Source organism: Melanotaenia boesemani, chromosome 13 (assembly GCF_017639745.1).
Source record: "Melanotaenia boesemani isolate fMelBoe1 chromosome 13, fMelBoe1.pri, whole genome shotgun sequence".
In the NCBI taxonomy this organism is placed as follows: domain Eukaryota; kingdom Metazoa; phylum Chordata; class Actinopteri; order Atheriniformes; family Melanotaeniidae; genus Melanotaenia; species Melanotaenia boesemani.
The window spans coordinates 7,614,131-7,633,766 of record NC_055694.1 but is presented as its reverse complement, the minus strand read 5'-3'; the positions used below and the strand labels follow the sequence as shown (position 1 = coordinate 7,633,766).

The window sequence follows — 19,636 nt, the reverse complement described above, 5'->3', positions numbered from 1 at the left end:
CTTCTGTTAAATAGCTCACAAATGATAAGTAATGTTAGCAAGCCTTGATTACATTTTTATAAATGACTAAGAATGGGGCCAAAAACAATTCAACAAGAGAAGAAAAAAAGTGTCCACAAAGTCACTTCTGTGCCATAAAACTGTATATTTTGTTGTCTTTAAGGGAATTTTGATAAGAACTTTATGTGCCAATTAATGTAGTTAGGCTACATCTTTCATTCTTGCAGCGCTCCTTTGTTTTTAACATTGTTGGCCACAGATGTTTCTAGATCATAAGGAGCCGAGCCGGTGCCTTCACTCCAGGCAGACTTGACTGTATAGCACAAGTTTGAAAATGTTAATACAAAGGACTGAAAAAATTGTAGCTGAAAAAATGCAGAAGCACAGAGCAGCTGATGTTTGTTTTTTCTTTTTACTTTCATACAAGCACAATTCTTATCCAAAAGAATAAAGAAGCATAAAACAAAGAGCTGAAGTCAAACAGTATTGTATTGTTGAGGTCTCAAAGTGATAATACCCGAGACTGGCTGCAAGTCACGGCTGTGGAGGCTTCTGAGATGAAAGGTGTTCAGGAACAAAGTAAAAAAAAAAAAAGAAGCGATTGAAGCTTTTGCTAAGATTTGAATAACTAGAAATCTACCATTTTTTATGTGTTCCATTGAAAAAGGCACAAATGCTATTTAAATACCTTAACAGTCTTTTTTTTCCCACAGAGCGTTCTCTAAGGCGGCTAGATTTTAACTAGTATTAAATATAGTGCATCATACTGACTAATATTGAGTCCAAGGATTTTTTTTTCCCATCGCACGATTCTTAGTAACAATAATCTCCCTAATAAGTCCTACGGCTTCATCAGCTGTCTGCTCTCGTTCTGCTCCCTTGAATGTCAACTGTATGGAGTCATTTGTTTATAAAACCTAACGAATAAAAAAAAATCTTTTTGTTTTTCCATTTGCCTTTTATGCATGTTTGATAATGAGACAAATGTTTTTCCATGAACTTTTACATTGAAGGCTTTTGACATACTGTACTTGTGGATGTCTTTCTATGACTTTGCTAAAAATCATAGCACCCCCTCCAAGAAAAAGAAAAAAAAACATGGTGTACTCATTTGTTTCGATATTGTGATGTCCTGTCTGCCATTTTAGTCAAAGCTTTTTTAATAAATGCAGTGATTTTGAAAACAAGGTCCCTGCTTTGTGCTTGTGTCAAGATTTTAATTTACTGGATAAAGCAGCTTGTAAATAAGCGAGAAATGACGAGTCCACAGGTCCTAAACAATTCTAAACCTTTATTTTGCCTAACAAGAGTGAAAAGAAACAAAGGCAACAGTAAAATGAAAAGTTTATACACAAACTCACGACAGCTGTGTGTCTGCAATATCAACAATAATAATAATATAATCATTTGAACCCATAAACAAAATGACTAAAGACAAAGTGAGTTACAGTAAAGTTACCTTGGTTTGCAAAGGGAAATGGAGGAAGAGGAGGGTCAAACTGAACAGAAGATGAGTCAAAAAGGATGAGACCTAAAAAACCAAAAGGGTATGTGGGAAGGAAGAGCAAGAAGAGAAAGCAAAGAGGTACAGATATCCATTTTGGGAAAGTAGCACCAAAAACATTAATGCCTGTTTTTTTACACTTCCCAAAACTTAGTTTATTGAAAATGCATCTCCCATCAAAATAGCTTTAAACACAAGATTAAATACAACTTTAAAAAAAAAAAAAAAAGCAAGTGTAACCATGGTGATGTCTCAGATCAGCAGTCAAAATCCACCGCTGTACCTCAGCGCTGGGATTCATGCCAAAACAAGTCTAAATAAACCCATAGCTTATCCAATGTCAACGAGTGAGCTCAGGTGAAGTGAAAACTGCAGATGCCGGTCCTGAGACGGGCTTCAGCTGAACTAGCATTTAACACAGTTGGGAATACATAGCATACCGACTGACCTCAGAGACAACTCTAAACCAAAAACGCTCCTTTAACGGTTACCGGTCCAACACGGTCTCAAAACGTTCAAAGGAAAAATGGATCTGGAGGAGGTGGAGGAGAAAGTTTGGGTAAGATGGAGAGTCTGAAAGAAATAATGAGATACTGCTGAGTTTTCCAACAGTGGAGTGTAGCAGAAGTCACTTCTCCGTTAGTGTATGAGTACATGTATGAGGGATGAAGAGGGGAGTAGGCTATATGGGGGGTTGGGGGATGTCCTGCATCTTTGTAGAACTTGACACCATCTTCTGGCACAGAAAGCTCTGCCCCTTCAATTTCTTGCAATAATCCATTTGAATAGAGATCCAGTGTCAACTGCATCACAAAATCTGTAAAAGCAAAAAAGAAAGCTTACAGCACAAAACAAACAAACAAACAAGCAAACAAATAAATAAATAAATAAAAGGAGACATTTACCTCTGGGTGGGTCTGGACCAGAGGATGAGGGGGGACGCTATGTCTGAGAGGACAGGTTTTCTTTGACTTTGCGGCATCCAGTGACGTTTCTCCTGCTGCGTCCCCACCCCCACCTCTGTGGCCTTTCCTCTTTCTCTTTGAGTCCTTGGGTCGTCCACAGCTCGTTCGTCTCTGCTCTTCAAGTTCAATCTGAGGAAGAAGACATAACTTAAATGCAGTATCTGACATTATGAATGTATGTTTTAAAAACATGATAAAATGTCAGTCACACTATAATCAATGTATAAGAGTAACCCCAAAAGTTTCTAAAGGTAACTAGTTCAACACTGTGTACATGAATACTGTCTTCTCACTTCTTAGGGTCCTCACTTCAAACAGTTGTTTGTCCACTCTGAGACACCGTTGTAAAAATGGTGGCACAAATATGGCAGTTAGTAGACATAACTAACTCTACTGAAATAACTTGGTGTTTTTATTCTCTGAAAGTGATCAGATACAGTTTCTAATTACATAAAATTTTTCTGTCATTGACCTTTGATTCTGTTACATGCTGCATCTTTAAGGCAGGCAGAAAAAATAAAACCACACTTGTCCAAAATGCTGTGAATGTTTCAGTTTCATATTTTCATGATAATTATTCCTGAAAATGTCTGTGCCACTGTAATATCACAGTAATTCTGTAAAATAAATACCCTGAGGAGGTTCTTCTTCTACATATATTTTCTTTGTCTTCTAGGATTTAGAAACAGAAAAAAATAATCAAATTTAAATATTGAATAATAAAGCAGTTCCACTTTCAGTACGAGCAACGGGGAAAACAATTTATGAACTGCTTGCAAGAACAGTTATAAACTGGACGAATGTTAATTTACTTTAACTGGATCATAATGAATTGGCTTGAATTGAATCACTGCAAAATGCCTTGATATGATTTTATTGTGAATTGTCGCTATACAAATAAATATGAATTCACTTCTTTTGACAGAATTTACACTTTTCCAGGGACTCAGTTAATATGTAGAAATCCACCAGCTGAAATCAGTCATTTCAGCTGTTAAGTTTCCACCTCCTCGTCTCCTAGCGCCTACTACTTCCTGCTTGTGGTGTGGAAATCATTCACAACTTAATATTTTGAAACATGCCTTAAGAGAAGAGACTGAGGGAGGAGGGGGTTGTCAGCAAGCTGTAAACAGGAATACAGCGGTGTTTCTTATGAACGTAAGCAGCAGTTAAACAGCAGTTAAAAGACGGTTGTGTTACACGTCATATGTTGAAGTTGGTTTCGAATGACTGGTCTGAATCTCACTCTATTAGATGCTTGTTCACCTGCTTCTTCTCTCCTCGTGCCATCCAAAATGCAAACACAGGAGACGAGTAGGGGAATCAAACAATTAAAGGAGGCTGGATAAGGAGCCAGAGTTGGGGGAGGGGAAAAAACAACTGAACTGTGAAGAAAGGGAATCAAACTTTGACACTTCAATATTTACAGCCCCCTTGTGCTCCTTTTTGGTTTGACTGCCAAAAACAGTTTTTTCAGCTGTTTAATTCACACCATCTCGATATAAAGGAGGCAGAAATACGTCATTAGACATGGAAACATGCCCCCCCAAAAGAACAAAACAAATAAAAAAAAATTTCCCCAATCATTTCTGTTATTTCTGAGGACAGAAATGTGTCACTTGGTGTGGTTTTGAATATTTAAGGACGAATAAAGAGATAAAAATTTAAAATAAAAAATTTCCCTGACCTGAATAAGTGTGTGCAGTGTTTCTCTGGGTGGATCGGAGGCAGCTTGCAGGACCCTGTGGATGGTCTGTGTCTGGTCCAAGGAAACCTCCAGCAGGTCTCCTTCCAGCTGCAGCTTCTCCAGCTGGACCCTGGTGGCTGGGGACAGTTCCACCACTTGGCCTTTCAGGGAGGGCAGCAGGTGCAGAAGAGACCCCACACCTGAAAAGAGGACAGTAAAAGAGTCAATACTTTTGTTTAGAGGATACAGTCCAAAACCGCATGATTAGCACACTCTTACCTGTAATATTGGACTTTTTGCAGGTACCATTTTCACATCCAGCCTAGACAACAGACAATACATTTCAGCGTTTGCAGTCGTGTTTCCAATATTTGGTCAAAATATTACTTAACTTCAGGTTTTGTTCATCTTGTAGTTAGCGACATTTTAGCAGAGCAGTTACCTGAGTGGTGTTGCTTTCCTTTGTTTTCTTTTTCGGTGAATTATCCTGTGTTAGATCAATGACTCCGTCCTCTCCTTCCCCTCCCTCTGAGTCTGATAAAACAATAACTGAATTCCCTTCTGTTTCCTTTTCCACTTCTTTCTCTTTTTCTGAGTCACACTGGAGAGTTTCTTTGAGTTCTTCCAGCCTCTGAAGTGCCTGTTGCAGCTCAGGTGTCTCCAGTGCCTCCTTGGCTCGGCCCTGCCACGTAATGGCCCTCTCTGTGAGACACTGCAGTGCTTCTCCTTCAGGGAGACGCACGGGCAACCTCTGCAGGGCCACGAGTAATGCCAGGATAGTCTCCAGGCGTGGGCGCCGTGACCGTTGACACTGAGGACACAAGAAGCGTGAGTCCCAGTCCCACCAGCAGAGAAAGTTGACTGGTGGTCCAGGGGAGGGCATCAGGGAGGGAAAAGGAACACAGCCACCGTGGAACCAGTCCTTACAGAGATGGCAGCGGAGCTGAGGAGCACGAGGCTGCCCGCCACACACACATATCGACTGAGGAGAGGCGGTACGGCTGTGGCCATCGCTCCCGTTCTCTTTTACAGAGTTCTCGGAATGGCTAGATGTGTTTGTCTCCATGGCGTCATCCCACCGTCCGTTCTCCTTATAACTTGAAGAGTTACGTCCAGATTTACACATGTTCACTTTCTGTAATCTCAGTAGTGCGTCCTTCTCCTGGTGCTCCCCTTCTTTGAAAGCCATCACCTGTAAAACAACACAAACACCACTGGTTAACTTAATCCAAGATTTTTTAATTTTTCATATGTACTAGTGCACATAAAAAATAAAATAGCATGGCCCCATGAAAGTCATAACATATGTGCATAAATAATATTATGCAAAAAAGAAAAAAAGGTCAGAAACTGAAACTGTGATAAACACTACTATATAGAGAAACTACTGTTTCAACGACAGTTAATAGCAACAAAGACACGTTATGGATTCTCACAATAGCTGCAGGGTCCCTCAAGGCCTGAGCAGAAAGCCCCAAAGTGTTGGTATCAGAATCATCTAAAGGATCACCCAGCGGCTCGGCCTCATCTCGCTTCGCTCTCCGTTTTGCACATGGGCATAACACCTGCAGGGAAACAGAAGTAACCAGAGTTTGGTTTTAAAGAGGAATACTGCACTGACACAGATGGCCTTCTGGTGGTTCAGTGCTGACAGATTTTTAATTTATAAGTAAGTTTAAATGTAATTTTTTTTCTTTCAATTAACCTCTAGTAGACTGTGCTGGCTGCTCTTCTTCAGGAAGGTCTTGCTGGCCTTGTCCCTCCAGGAGTGAGCACTGGCCACCTGCAGTTCCAGCTGCCTTAACTCTTCCATGAAGACTGGCAAGTCTCTTCCAATAGCTACCAGGCCCTCGAGGTCATCCAGACATGGGTAATGCTCGCCATTCTGCAAGAGTATTTCACAAGTTCAGGTATTGTCTTATTAAAAAAATCACAACTCTACATTTGAGCTATTAAAAAAGAAGCACAATGTTTTATATTTTCACCTGGATTTCTTCCAAGTCTGTTACCCAGGCCCGAGCTCGTGTTAGACACTCTTGTAAAGCCAGAATGTTGGGAAGTGTGACTGGAATAAGCTGAGCCTCATTTACTATTGCCTCCAGGGTAGAGAGGGGATGTTTTTGCCTAGAAGAATAATAATAAAAAACAAGAAAAAAAAAAAAATGTTTGATTTCCTTCATCAGGGTAAAATGACTGTGAAATGACGACAGCCACTGTTGCAGGTGAAGTAAATGATGCAGTTGTAGTTTTTTTTACCTCTGTTCCAGGCAGATCTGCGCTTTTTCCTCCCAACGTTCGGCTATTGTGAGCAGTTCCTGCAGCTCAGCCATGGCCGTCTCCACAGACATACTCTGGGGCACGTTGCAGCCTGCTTCCATAAGGTTCCTCAATACATCCAATGTTACTTCTTGCCTCTCCCCTCCTTCTGTGCCAAGGGTGCGCCTCACCTCTTCCAGCCAACGGCCTTGCTCCTTAAGGCCCTGGAGTAAATTACACTCTGGCACCACAACAGGCAGCTTGCTCCCCTGCTCCAACAACGTCTGGAGCTGTTCAGGCTGTGGAGAGTCCTTCCTCCAGTCCTTGTTATTGACCAGTGCTTGAGCCTGTTTTTGGTAATCCTCCACTGTCTCCAGAACCGCCTTGAAATTCAGAGGGTACATGTGTCAAATTTAAGCTGACTCAGACTGTTTACACCAAAATAAAAAAATGGGAAACTTTTTCCCCCTTACATTTATTAAAATAGGACAAAACAAGCTAGTTTATGCATGGTGATAAAAATCCAAGCAATAGTGCTTACCTGCACTTTCTCCAGCTGGCTCATTACACAGGGAAGATTTAGCATTTTTTCAACCACAGACTTCAGCTCTGCCAAAGTAATCTTGTTTTCGCTGTAAGACAACAACATGAGTGCGTATGAATTACATGGAGCAGTTTGTGTAAACATTAAGTCTGGGATTAAGTCAGTCATCTTACCTGGTGTTTGAATTACTGAGGAGCTCAGCACTTGTCTGTTGGCAGTATCCTATGTCTTTAAGGACGGTGTTGAGCTTCCTGAGAAGTTCGTTGTCAGGAAACTTCTTCTCTGTGGCTTCATTCTTCAGCTTCTCCAGGTCCTGAATTTCTGCAATTCAATGAACATTTTACCTTAGCAAAATAAATCTTTGTGTTTGAACAAATGTATAGTACTTTTTAAGGTTTAATGAAATCTCTTATGTTGATTCCTCACCTATCTTGTTTCCCTCTTCCTGCTCAAGAGCCTCTTTTACTCTGTTAGCCCAGGAATCAAAGGACTCCGACCGGACTTTTAATCGATGCAACATGGCTAACAGCTCATCCAGGGTGTATCTGTACCTGCATATTGAAGAAGTATCAGAAAGGATTAGTAAAGTCTGCAGGCATTAAATTGGAAAATAACACTGTAGTGTGTTTTGGGCACATGCATTAACTGCAAAGCACACACACACACAAACATAGATGAATACCTGAGGTAGAGTTTATCAGTGGGGCAGTTGCACAGATCCTGAGTGTGATAAAGACACACCAGACGTTCAGAACAGTTGGAGCAGGCCAGAGCTGAGAGAAAGCATGTGGTCTTGCATTTATCACACTGTCTCTCATCATCAGGCAGCAGCTCAAATGCCTCCCGCTCTGCTTCTGTGATGCCCTGCAAGTCCAACAGAAATTACTTGAATTCTTTCCATACTGCAACAATGGAAAGTTTCACCACAATTTGCACATAAATTAGAAACACAAACTATCTTTACAATTCCTTTCTGTGTCTCACCCTTTCCATCAGACTCTTGCGCAGCTTCCTCTCCTCTTGAACAATAATGAACATCTCCCGATGGGTAGCTGCAGCCAGGTTAAGGTCTAGTTTCTCTGGGCTGGTAGCCATTTTACAGGTGAGCTCCTCGTGAGAGAACACGCAATACCTCCTTAAACGTCGGTAGTGCTCAATACAGGAACGACCAGCAGGCAGCTGAAAGAGCAGGTGAAAAACATTCTTGGTGATACAATATTGACATTAAATTAAATCTATAATCTGGGGCAGCATCAACAAACATACCCAGTCTGCAGTGCAGAAGTTGACTGCTTCTGCAAAGTTATAACCCTGATTGAAGCCACTGTGGTAGGCTCTGGGGAAGGTGATGACAAACTCACCAGCACACTGATTGGTGCGTACGACCTGCCATCAGAAAAGCAACAATTACTCACGCTTATTTTTTTTAGTATAAAAATCAGAATTCTAACATTGCTCATTTGCTGATGTGAAACTGACCGGTACACCGTGAGCCATGAGGATATTGGGGTTCATAATGGTGACCAGCTGATGCAGGAGATCAGGCTGGAACTCAAACAGCTCTGGTGTCAGCTTCTTCATAACCTCCTCAAGTTGCTCTGCTGCCACAGAGGGAACTCCATACCAGGTCTTGGGTTCACCCCTGGGTATGATTAATTTTTGGGATGTGAACCAAGTGGGCAAAATTATAGGCCTCCACTCAAATAAAACTTAATATTAACGTTTCAATGAGTTTAGATATCACACACAACAAGCATGATGTACCAGTGTAGGTAGTTAATGGAGTAACTCCAGTGATCCTCAATGTGCCAGCAGAAAGCTGAGAACACCATGCCCACATAAAGCCACGGCACCTTCATCCCAGAGATGTCTCCATTGATGTGGCACAGAAGAGACTGCTCCAGTACAGGCATCACATTCAGGTTCCAGCCACTGCGGGCGTAATCCTGTCCAGCACAGGCAACAACGCAAGCCAACATTAAAAATGGGACAATGATAAGGAACATGTTTGGGGAAAAAAAACATTCATTTCTGTATAAGCTTGTCCAAAAATTCAATACTTAAAGATACTATTGATTTGATACTCATTTGCAACGGTATCAATACATTAGCATAAGCACTGTACTACCAGGGTTTAAAATCCACAGCCCGGCACCGCTCTTCATTTATTAGTGGAGCAAAGAATTTGAAGTTTTTTTGTCCTCCACATAAGTGAACTGAATCTTATCAGATTTGGACTTACTGTTAATTAAACCAGTAATTGTAAGAGTATAAAATGTTTACAATTTAAGAAATTTCTTAAATGTTTACATTTAAGAAATGAATGACAGTGTAATAAGTAAATAATACAATTAGACATACAAGATGGATAACTGAATTAAAAAAGGCTCAAATTTAAAGAAACAGTTGTGTTTAACCAACCATCTCAATGCCAACTACAAACTATAACAGATGGTAATATTTTAGCAAAGCTACAGTTCTCTCTCATCAAAACTGTAAAGTCCAAATCTTGGTAACACTTTTTTATTTCTTAAAAAAAAAAAAAAGTTGAACTTCCAAAGAAATTAACCATGTACCTACCTCCTCCTCTTTTGTGAGCTCTTTTTTACCAGTGACCATTGGAAAGCCACTCCCAAACTCTTTGGAGTGAATGTCTGCACCGTATTCGACAGTCACGTCTTCCTCAATACTACTGACTAGTCTCCAGAACTCTTTCTCCACAAGCTCAGTGGGAACCATCTGCACAGATAAACATACAATAAAGAGATTATTGTGTCTATTAACACCACTTTAGATGGACTCATGTAACCAAAAGGAGATCTCTTGTGTGAGAGCACTTACATGGACCGGCATGTTGAAGTAATCTGCTTTGAACGTATCCGCCATTTCCCCAAAACTCTGCAGAGTGTACTCTCTTGTGGCTTGTTCAAAGCCGAATGCTTCTGCAGGTTTCTTGCACTCCTAAAAGACAAGAAAGAAAAGCAAGAAAAGTTCAGAGATGAGTCTTGTTGGTAAGGAGACATAGACAAGAGCTTGTGTGTGTTTTTTTTAACTTACTTCTACCACACACTTGGGGCATCGCCAGTTGCCTTTGGGGGGATCGGCGAGTGGGGGCAGTAGACAGTAAGTGTGATAGTTGTCATCACAGCCGTCACACAGGAGAAGTTTGTCATCGTCATCTCCCCGACCACACATCCGGCAAACAAAAGAATCCACCTTTAAAAAAGGAAAGAAAATAAAAGAGAAAACATTCATTTTAGATCATGGGGAGGGAGTCACTAATGTTTCGTAATCAGTGCAGCCAGATTAAAGTGACGTGTCACATAAAAGTACTGTACTCACACATTGTGGGTTGTTAAGGTTGCGTCTAAGCCTCATGGTCATTTTGGTGCAAGGTCCATCTGTATCCTCTACCTCCCCGTTGTTCTCTTTCCCGTTCTCCTGCTTTACTTCTTCTTTCTTCACTGTCTTAACTGTAAGACCGTGGGAAGGTAGCTGGGGGTTGGACATCCTCCCATCACGTTGTCTCTCTTCAGGCTCCAGTGGCTCTGATTTGATCGTCACATCACCAGCAGGAGGAGACACGCTGTCCTTGACAGTAACTGTCTGAGGCAGCTCATCTAAGAAAAAAAATAAAAAAGAGTGAAAAATGTTCAGAATTAGATTTGGTCAGTTATCCCAGAAAGTTAACTGTATACTACTTTCTACACAAGATTTCCAATGCAAATTATCTAATCGGTAGACCCAGTGTTTTAGCATTCTTTTTCACTAGAGTGCTGAGGAGGTTTATTTAAATTGTAATAACACCTTTCTTCCTCATGCCTTTATCCCTTGCCACCAGTCCAAGTCCCATCATCTTAGGCCCTGCTCCATAGATCTGTAGTTTCTTCAGCTCTGGGTTCTTCTCTATGTCTTCTTCTGTAGGTTCAGGCTGCAGATTAAGAAAAAAACTGTTATTATGAAACAGATTGATATACTGACTGATAACTGCTACTTTCCAAAGCACACAGAGCAAAGCAAGGGTCTACGCCAAGTGCAGAGCAAACAGTTGAAATATGAGCATAGCAATGCATCACAAGGAGGGATTAGACTACTGTAGGCATGAAAGGAAAAGTTAACCAATATTACAGTGACAGCTGAAAGGATAAGACCAACCACCAGAAAACACAGCCACCAGCAGATGCAACCACAGTTAGAGGGGGGACGACATTTTATCATTTAGACTTTTAATTCAGTCAAAACCTTGCTGCCAATTCTTCATGTCTAACTTAAAGAAGGACACAAATACAAGTCAATAGCAAAGCAACATTTTCAGCAGGGTTGGGGTTCTATCTGCAGTCATTTAGACACTTTAAGGGTTTATTTGATTAAAAAATAAAAACTATAAATAATATTTTTAAATACATATATTACGCATTATATATACAGTTTTAGCTGTCACTAGCAAGCTCATTTTAGACATGATATCATGTGTACAGGTTAAACCTTCCTGGCTTCTTGTTTCATGCTAAAATCTATTGATTCTAACAAATTTCTCTAAATCTAGTATCTTGTATTCACATTACATGTCTAAAACTTCATAAATACAAACTAACACACTATGTTAACATAGATGGCTCTCACTGAACAACAGAAAAACAGCTGAATAATCAACAGGGATCATATGCTGAACAACTCTGTCAGCTTTGGCTTTGTTTACAGTAAACTGAACCACCAGTAGAATCTATTCTGACAAATGTTTTTTTATATTCAAGTTGCTAAAGTTCAAATGATTAAACTCCCTGTCTGCAAACCACACACAAAAACATAAGACAGCAATGAAAACACAGACCATGTTATTTTCATTTTTATGTAGTTTTTAACCTGTCTAGAACAGATGCTCAGAGTTAATCGATATAAATCCTGTTAATGTCTGTAGTTACTTTTACACACCTTCTGAACCATAAAACCAAGAAGAGTTAAGAGATTGCAAAACATATATAATGATGACATTAATAGTGCCACTCATACAACAACTAGAAACATACAATGCCATAAAAGATGTAGTTTGTTTTTCTAAAAAATAAACTGCTGCCATAGAAGTACAACTATTTTGAACTTTTCTACCTGTTTGCAGCTGCAAGCCCTAGAATAATTCAGCCGTAATGCTTGCTGCCCTTAGATTTTCCTCTGCCACCAAAGCTTTGTGGCGCAACAGCAATTACACATCAAAGCAGATGAAAATGATAAGATGGTGTGGAAGAATCACAAAATAGTGCGGCTTCAGTCGAGTAAACCTGGAGAAACTTGAGTTCTTCGAGAATCCAATCATTTGTATAAAATTACGCCTCTCTTTACGTGAAACTAAAAACATTTCTGGTACTTCTATGTAAGCGCGCTCAAAATATGAATGCATGCAACCACATTGTTAGCTGTTAAAGTAAATAAAGAGGAAACCCAAACAAAAGTGAGAGGGGACACATAATGGCCCACCAATCAAGCATTACGAGGCACTACTACAGAGATAGAGTGAGTGAAAGAGAGCACATCAGCCTAACAACTAGGCTATAAGAGTGTTTGTAAACTGCATTATAGCAAAACTTACGGTGCCATATAAGGAAATGGATGTGAGCTGTTCATTATTATGTAATGTCATAAGTAACAAATGACTTAAAGAGCAGAAGGCTAGAAAGAAAAAATCTAGAAATAGATTAGGATGCCTAAATAACTTATTTTTACTTCACAAAGCATTTTTATACCAACATGTCTGCCACAGTTTTTGTGACTATATTATGGGTCAGCACCCCCCACATTGAGATGTGCAGAAGGTATGACTGCATGTTAATGAAAATGTTTTAGTAGTTCATTAAAAAACAAAAACAGTGAAACACAGACAACTTTGAAGAAGGGTATGGTGGTTTAGGAGGAGCAGAAGAGGGAAAAAGTGGGGAGGGGGGCGGAAAGTGAGCTCTTATGCTCAAGAGGCAGTACCGCAGAGATGAGTTGAGAGCCAGTGGTGAGAGGATGGGGGGCCAGATCCTCTGGACCCTGCAAGGGGAGACAATAACAGCAACAATAAACTAAGACAAGAGGAAAAGGAGATGAGAGGGGAAGGGAAAGAGCCTGGAAAGATCAGCCAGTATAAAGAAATTCTGAGGATATGTGTACTATGTTGCTTCTTCATTCTCAAGATGAAATCTGAATAGACTTCCATCATCCAGTGTGTCCTGTTCAGTTCGCTGTGACACACTTAGATGCTTCCACACCTTTAAATATGGGGTTTTGTTAATATAAGATAAGCGGTTACTAGGATCCATTTAAAGCTGTCGAATTTCTGTTTCAAGTTATTCAGATGTTAGAAGACCATGCATCTTAAATGTGGCAGCTCTGGAACAAAAAAATCTGGGTTTGATGGGTGTTGTTGTACGGTAGTTAAGTGTTTGATAAAGGATTTAGTCTCATGCACGATTCTTGGAAACCAACATGTTAGTATGCTGATGCGCAGCCAGGGGCCTTAGCTAAAAGCCATGGGAAGGACTAATATGGTTGTCAAAGCTGATGTGAAGCTGTAACAACAAGCAGAGTTCTTCTGATTTTGCTTTCCTTTTGTTGTTATGCATAAACTTGAAATAAGGTTTTGTTACTGACTGTTCTTGCCCACATTAATCTGCTAGATCAGAGGCAATCTCAACTAGAAACAGTGTAATTGATAATTCTGGCTGTAAAACCCAGTCTAATGCTAAATGTTTAAAAGTGTGATGCTTTCTGGATGTTCTCCAATCCCACTAGATTTATAATGTGAATAAATTGAAACAAATTTATAAAAATTTAAATTTGTCTTCAACATAATCCTGAGAAATTTCATGTTATCATTTATCTTTAAAAATCTGAATCAGTTTTTACACCCCCCCCCCCCCCCCCCCCCCAGTAATTTCTTTGACATGTAGGTCAATAAATAAAATATGAAGTTCTGTACAATAAATAAAGAAAATTGACTAAAGGATCAGTTATAGTCTGCATGTTGAAAAAAACAGCATGATATAGCAGGATGTAGGTTGGTCTGGAAGTTACACTCTTACATTTAACATTAATAAGAAAAACAGAAACAAAGCATCACAAAATAAAAGTCCTGTAAAATAATCAGACATCTGCCTTCTTTGGTGACAGAAGAAAGCACAAAGGAAAAAAATCAGAAGACAAAATAATTCACAGAGCAGACAACAAAAACAGTAGAAATAAGCACAGCCGCATGAAAGCATGGAAAGCAAGCAGAGTGGGAAGCGCTGAGTGCACCGCCATATCTTCTACATATTACCATGTAACTGATGCACAAGGGCACAATGACAAAGACACAAAAATAGATAAAATCATGACAGCATGATCCACACTTTAAGATACTCAAGCACACACTCTGTTTAAATACAGGCAAATGAAAAGTTAGCCTGTAATAGTTGAAGCTCAAATGGTGGATTGTTAAATGATGCTGGAGCTTTCTACATTTGCTGTTCAATCCAGATCAAACAGCAACTGTCATACATCTTTATTCTGCAGTTTGATTTGCTGTAATGGGAGAAACTAGAAGCACAAACTAACAGCTGTATGCCTCCCAACAACCTTAACGCTACATGAGTATGTGTATTCAAACTGAAAGCTGATATCGTGGAAACAAATTCCATCTATGTGCTCATATATTTGACCAATAAAGGATTAACAATTCTGATGGAGGAAAGAGTTGTAGATAGGTTTCATTTACTTACTATAATCCTTGAAAACAAGCTAAAAAATTTGAGTTGTGTATGAATAAATTTCATCAAGGCTTTTCTGTAATATCTTACTCGTGAAAACACAAGCAAATCTCTTTTCTTCCATTACAACATAAAAACACGTGATGTAGAAGCATGATGTGATGAAGCAGTGACTGTAATTACAAGGACAACATTTACATTTAATACGATCAATGGGAAGAGTTCTAATGTGTGATCTAAGCCCTAAAGGAAAACTGTCACTTACCTAATCATGACAAACTGAATACCATTCACATGCCCTAACACAGTGCCTATGCTGAAACAATTTCACCTTTAGATAGACACACTTAAAAATAAATAAATAAATAAAATAAAAAAATAAAAAACACACACACAATTGTTTACACCCCCCAACGTCAATTATTTTGTAGATTAATTTTAGGCAGCAGGGTACATTTAGTGATGTGATTCAGACACAAATATTTAAGTCACAAAAGTACATTTTGTACATACATAAATGTGAATACACTGAAAGATAGTGAGGACAGGTCATCTCACTCACATCAGGCTGGCACCGGTTTGCTCGGCGTCCATAACTGCTCATTTTGGATGGCTGCACGGACTGTCGCAGTGGAATAGAGTGAGGCTTGTACTCTTTGTCCACATCTTCACCATCATAGTGCTTTGGCTTGTAAGTCTACAAATTGTGCAATAATGAAAATACATTACTGTCAGAAAACATGCCCTACGGTAATATAGAAGACTTGACATAAAACTCAAAAGAAAACACATGAATATGTAGAGCAGGGGTGCCGAGGTCCAGTCCTCGAGAGCTACTATCCTGCAACTTTTGGATGCATCCTTCCTCTAATACACCTGAATCAAATGAATGGCTCCTTACCAGGCCTCTGCAGAGCTAAATGACATGTGGATGAGAGAATGTATCCATTTGATTCAGGTGTGTTGGAGAAGGGCTGCATCTAAAAGTTACTAGATCTCAATGACCGGACTTGGGCGCTCCTGATGTAGAGTATTACCGGAAGGCTGGCCCCAGACTGGAACATTTCAAAGGGGTAAACAATCCTCTCGTAGTGCGAGCGCAGCAAAGAGCCAATGTTCTTGCCTTGTGGGTAGCCAAGCCGCTGGGCTATACGGGCCCAGCGCCGTTCCTTACACACCATCTCAAAGCCTCCTTCATCTGTCACAATCTGCGACACAATCACATTTAATGTTTAAAATGCTGGCGGTTCACACAGAACAAAACATCAATTTCAAAATGTACTTTCAGCAAAATCTGACTCTTGCTCACCTTTGACAGGCTGAAGAGATCCAGAATGCGCCTTTCAATATGTGGGATTTTTAAGGAAGATCCCTGAATCTCCCAGAATCTGGCAATGCGATCTAAGTAATTGAGCTTCACTCTGGTCTCAGCCTAAAATGATAATATAAGGGCATCCATGATTACTGTAGCCTGATGCACAACTCAAGTTATGAGATAAATGTAATGCTTGTAAGGGGGTGGGCTGACATACCTCCAGCTCATTAAGCCTCTGGATGCGGGGTGTGAAGTGAAAGCTATCAAGCTCCACTGAAAACGGGGGTTGCCAGTCCTGTATGAAAACAAAGAAAAACCTCAAAAAAACTGGGTAAAATCAGCCACCAATCATGGAAGTACTAAAGTAAAAATAGAGGATAGACACATGATTATAGTCGATAAATATAGATTGGGTAAAAATTTGGTGTTTAAAAGCTTGTCATTAACCATGTTTCTTTTTTTTTTATTTACAAGTGAAACATCCATAAGAATTAATCATTTAATCTCGTATGAATTGTGTTGCTTTCGTTTCCTGACACTCCACATCACCAAACTGTAAATAATTACATGGTCCATGTTCAGCGCAAGACTAGGTTATCAGTATTGTTTTGTAAACTCAATGGCTCAATATGAAAAAGCAAAATGAACAGAATAAGCCATATCTGCCACATAAGGTAAATATAAGCAAGAATTTACCGCTGGAGGTCGAATTTTACAGATTCCAGACTTCTCTGCAATAGGACGGATCTTGGCAATGTAGCCCAGGGGATCCTGGAACTCCTCCCATGACGGCTCAAAAACTGGACACTCCGGAGGAGGTATAAACTCTTCCCCTTCCATTTCCCTGAGAACAAGAACAACAAACATTTTTAAAAAGTTAAAATCAACTCTACCACAGACACACTATCAGAATGGAGCAACTCAAAAAGTATTTCATGTCCACATTTATTTCCTTTTATTCATAGATTCATACGATGCATGAAGTAGTTTTTGCTTACTTTTCTAAGTGGCAGGAAATGTGGGTAAAAAACGTAATTTTAGATTAATTTAGCAACATAAAATGATCATCTTAGTTTACGTGTTTGATGAATGCAATAAACAAGCAAATAAGGAAATGAAAGGCATAACGCGTCTTCTTACAAAGGTTGCTTCATATGTTTGGTCTGGTCAAATCATTACTTCCTGTTTCTACCATTACCTACGCAGTAACAGTTCCTTAAACTGTTCTGTTTATCATATTTCAAACTGTTCACAGAATAGTCAGTAGAAAACATCATGGGGAATCCCAGGATGCCTTTTTTTGTGCTGAAACGCCCATCCCCCAACAGACACAACAAAACAAATCCCCCGTCTCTGGTGAATCAAGGCCTGGTGAAGGAAAGGGTTAAACTTTTTTGTGATGCTTTAAGGTTTGTTACTGACATAACATCAATCAATGATGATAATATCTTGAGCTAAAACGTAATAATTTTTGCATAGCAAAAGTCTTTCTATTCACCTGCATGAAAACAACAAACAGTAATGTCTTATTTCCCAGTTTCAAGTTTCTACCTTCTCTTTCTGATATGGTTTAATGACACTAACTTATTATGTGGATGGGTTATATCTTCTAATATCTAACTGACTACACTTTGATTTTTCAATGTTTTGACCTTAACTTCATGGATTTAGCCCCAAAGCTTAACACCACATTGGGCCCATTCCAGCCTCAAAGAGACAATCAAAATGATTAATCGTATTATTTGAATGATAATCACCAACAAAGATTTCATTATCACAAAAGCCCCTGATTCTTTTTTAATTTTTTTGTGCACAACCATAATCAGCAGAGTTGGACAAAAAAAACTGATGGCAGTATGCCTACATAGATATGATCACGTAGCACTGTTTCCTGACATATGAATATGTCATCTGGTTAATTTTGACAATCTTTACAAAGAGGATGTTTAAAAAAACACAAACATAATTTGCTCTTGAGAATTCACTAACAGATCAAAACCATTTAATTCTTCGCTGGCCTTGAGAGAAACAATGGCGTGGATGCAATGAACCCTGAGGAATTAAAGGCCACAAAAGCATCACTACTCACAAGTGGGTTGGGCTACGTTAATAAACATATTAGCAAATGCAATTATTCAACTATAGAAGCCAAAATCACATTTAAATATAAAAATTCACGAACTCGTTAATCTTATTCTGTTAACTGACAATGTTAGCTTCTAAACTTAGGAAACATAAAAACTAATCTTACCTTTAGCGCAGCAGGGAACACATGGATTGAATTGAAATGTTAAAAATCCGTCAATCCAATTATTTATAGTTATCTCACTACTTGTCATTCAATTCAAGTCAGGTGACAATACTGAACACTGTTGGTGTCTTTTATCCAGCTATGAGAGGCGATAATGCTGCTTACGGCTAATGTTAGCACCAAGGCCTCCGCTTTTTCCCCAGCATCGTCCCATCGCCTCCCACGGTTTTAGACAACTAGCATCAGTTTGCTAATGTTAACTGGGTGGCTGAAGAAACTAAATCAACAATGTAACCGCAGACCAGCTAACCTGAATATCGTTACTGAGATCGACGCTAACAAGCTAGGTAGCCAGATCTGTTATCACAGAAACCCAAATAATTGTTCATCCCATTAAACTGCAATGCCTTGTTGCATTGATGTGACTGACCCAAAGACACCTCGATGTCCCGGGGTAAGATAGGGATTGTGGCCGCTCTCCTTCCTCTGTTGTTGTGATGACTGGTAGTTAGCTAACGTTGGCCAGCTGTGCTCGGTCCAGTTGGCTAGCTACCGCTGCTAGCAAAGTTGACCGTTTTCGGCCTCAGTTCTCCATGTACCACGCTCCGTGAAGCAAACAGGTTCAACACATGGGTGACTGATACTCGTTTGATACTAAACCGGGGTCTCAAACTTTCTCAATTATTTCGTGATTAATCATTTTCCGATCAACATCAACACTCTCTTCAGGCCATCCTATCTTTCTTGACGAGACGCCATCTTAGTTTTTTCTCACGACCGAAGTACAACCTCAAATCTTCACATCGCGTCTATGGTGTCTACTCCCTGAAAATAGTGCCCACGTACGCAAATCTAAGTCATGTAATTACAATGACACCAAAAAGACCAAAGGCTGGCAAAGTTTATGTAAGTCGTTTTGCACATATATATATATATATATATATATATATATATATATATATATATATATATCCTACATGCAGAATAATTTAAAATAAAGATAAAGAACTCACATACACTGTAAAATGTAACATTGGTTTTATTTGAAGATATCTAGCGAATGCAGCTTAATTTTAATCTCTTCGTTAGTAATACTAATTTTAAAGAAGTTATATAAACTTTGGAGGTCAAAATGTTGAAAAAATGAACATACTTAAGATAAGTTCATGGGGAATGCTGATAGTGGGGGAGCAGGGTTTCCCACAATGCTGTTCATTTCTATTAACAACAAATTAGACACCTTTACTTAGTAATAGCTGAAGTTACATAATACTTTTCTGAAGTACTTTTTTGTTTTTAATGTTCACGTATTTTGTTTATATTTCAAATTACACAAAAAGGATTAATAATATAAAAATATTTATAATACAAAAACTTCATGTTATTGTCA

The 19,636-nt window shown here is 39.3% G+C and overlaps 1 protein-coding gene across 3 annotated transcripts; it reads right to left on the bottom strand.

Moving 5' to 3' along the window:
- Positions 1–410: 410 nt before the first annotated feature.
- Positions 411–19,030, bottom strand: kdm5c (lysine (K)-specific demethylase 5C). 3 transcript variants are annotated; one of them, XM_042003073.1, is made up of 29 exons: positions 18,677–19,030; positions 16,692–16,839; positions 16,213–16,290; positions 15,990–16,112; positions 15,718–15,888; positions 15,243–15,377; positions 12,927–12,983; positions 10,764–10,887; positions 10,299–10,576; positions 10,014–10,172; positions 9,798–9,917; positions 9,537–9,695; positions 8,721–8,902; positions 8,436–8,598; positions 8,223–8,342; positions 7,941–8,135; positions 7,639–7,820; positions 7,383–7,507; positions 7,130–7,277; positions 6,954–7,044; positions 6,413–6,795; positions 6,142–6,280; positions 5,862–6,041; positions 5,593–5,721; positions 4,599–5,348; positions 4,436–4,478; positions 4,157–4,356; positions 2,410–2,598; positions 411–2,321 (listed from the first exon to the last, which is right to left on the bottom strand). In XM_042003073.1, exons 2-29 carry the CDS (start codon positions 16,833–16,835, stop codon positions 2,313–2,315), a joined length of 4,776 nt encoding a protein of 1,591 aa, XP_041859007.1. In that variant the 5' UTR covers positions 16,836–16,839; positions 18,677–19,030; the 3' UTR covers positions 411–2,312. The 3 variants fall into 3 exon arrangements, with proteins under 3 accessions (XP_041859007.1, XP_041859008.1, XP_041859009.1); XM_042003074.1 differs by lacking the exon at positions 18,677–19,030 and adding an exon at positions 18,247–18,636; XM_042003075.1 differs by lacking the exon at positions 12,927–12,983.
- Positions 19,031–19,636: the final 606 nt, after the last annotated feature.

Coding starts and splice junctions, on each gene's coding strand:
- kdm5c (XM_042003073.1), bottom strand. CDS start 16,835: ATGGAAGGGGAAGAGTTTATACCTCCTCCGGAGTGTCCAGTTTTTGAG. Junction 15,378..15,717: donor AGTCTGGGGCCAGCCTTCCG/GTAATACTCTAC, acceptor CACAATTTGTAG/ACTTACAAGCCAAAGCACTA. Junction 5,349..5,592: donor TGAGGGACCCTGCAGCTATT/GTGAGAATCCAT, acceptor GTTGTTTTACAG/GTGATGGCTTTCAAAGAAGG.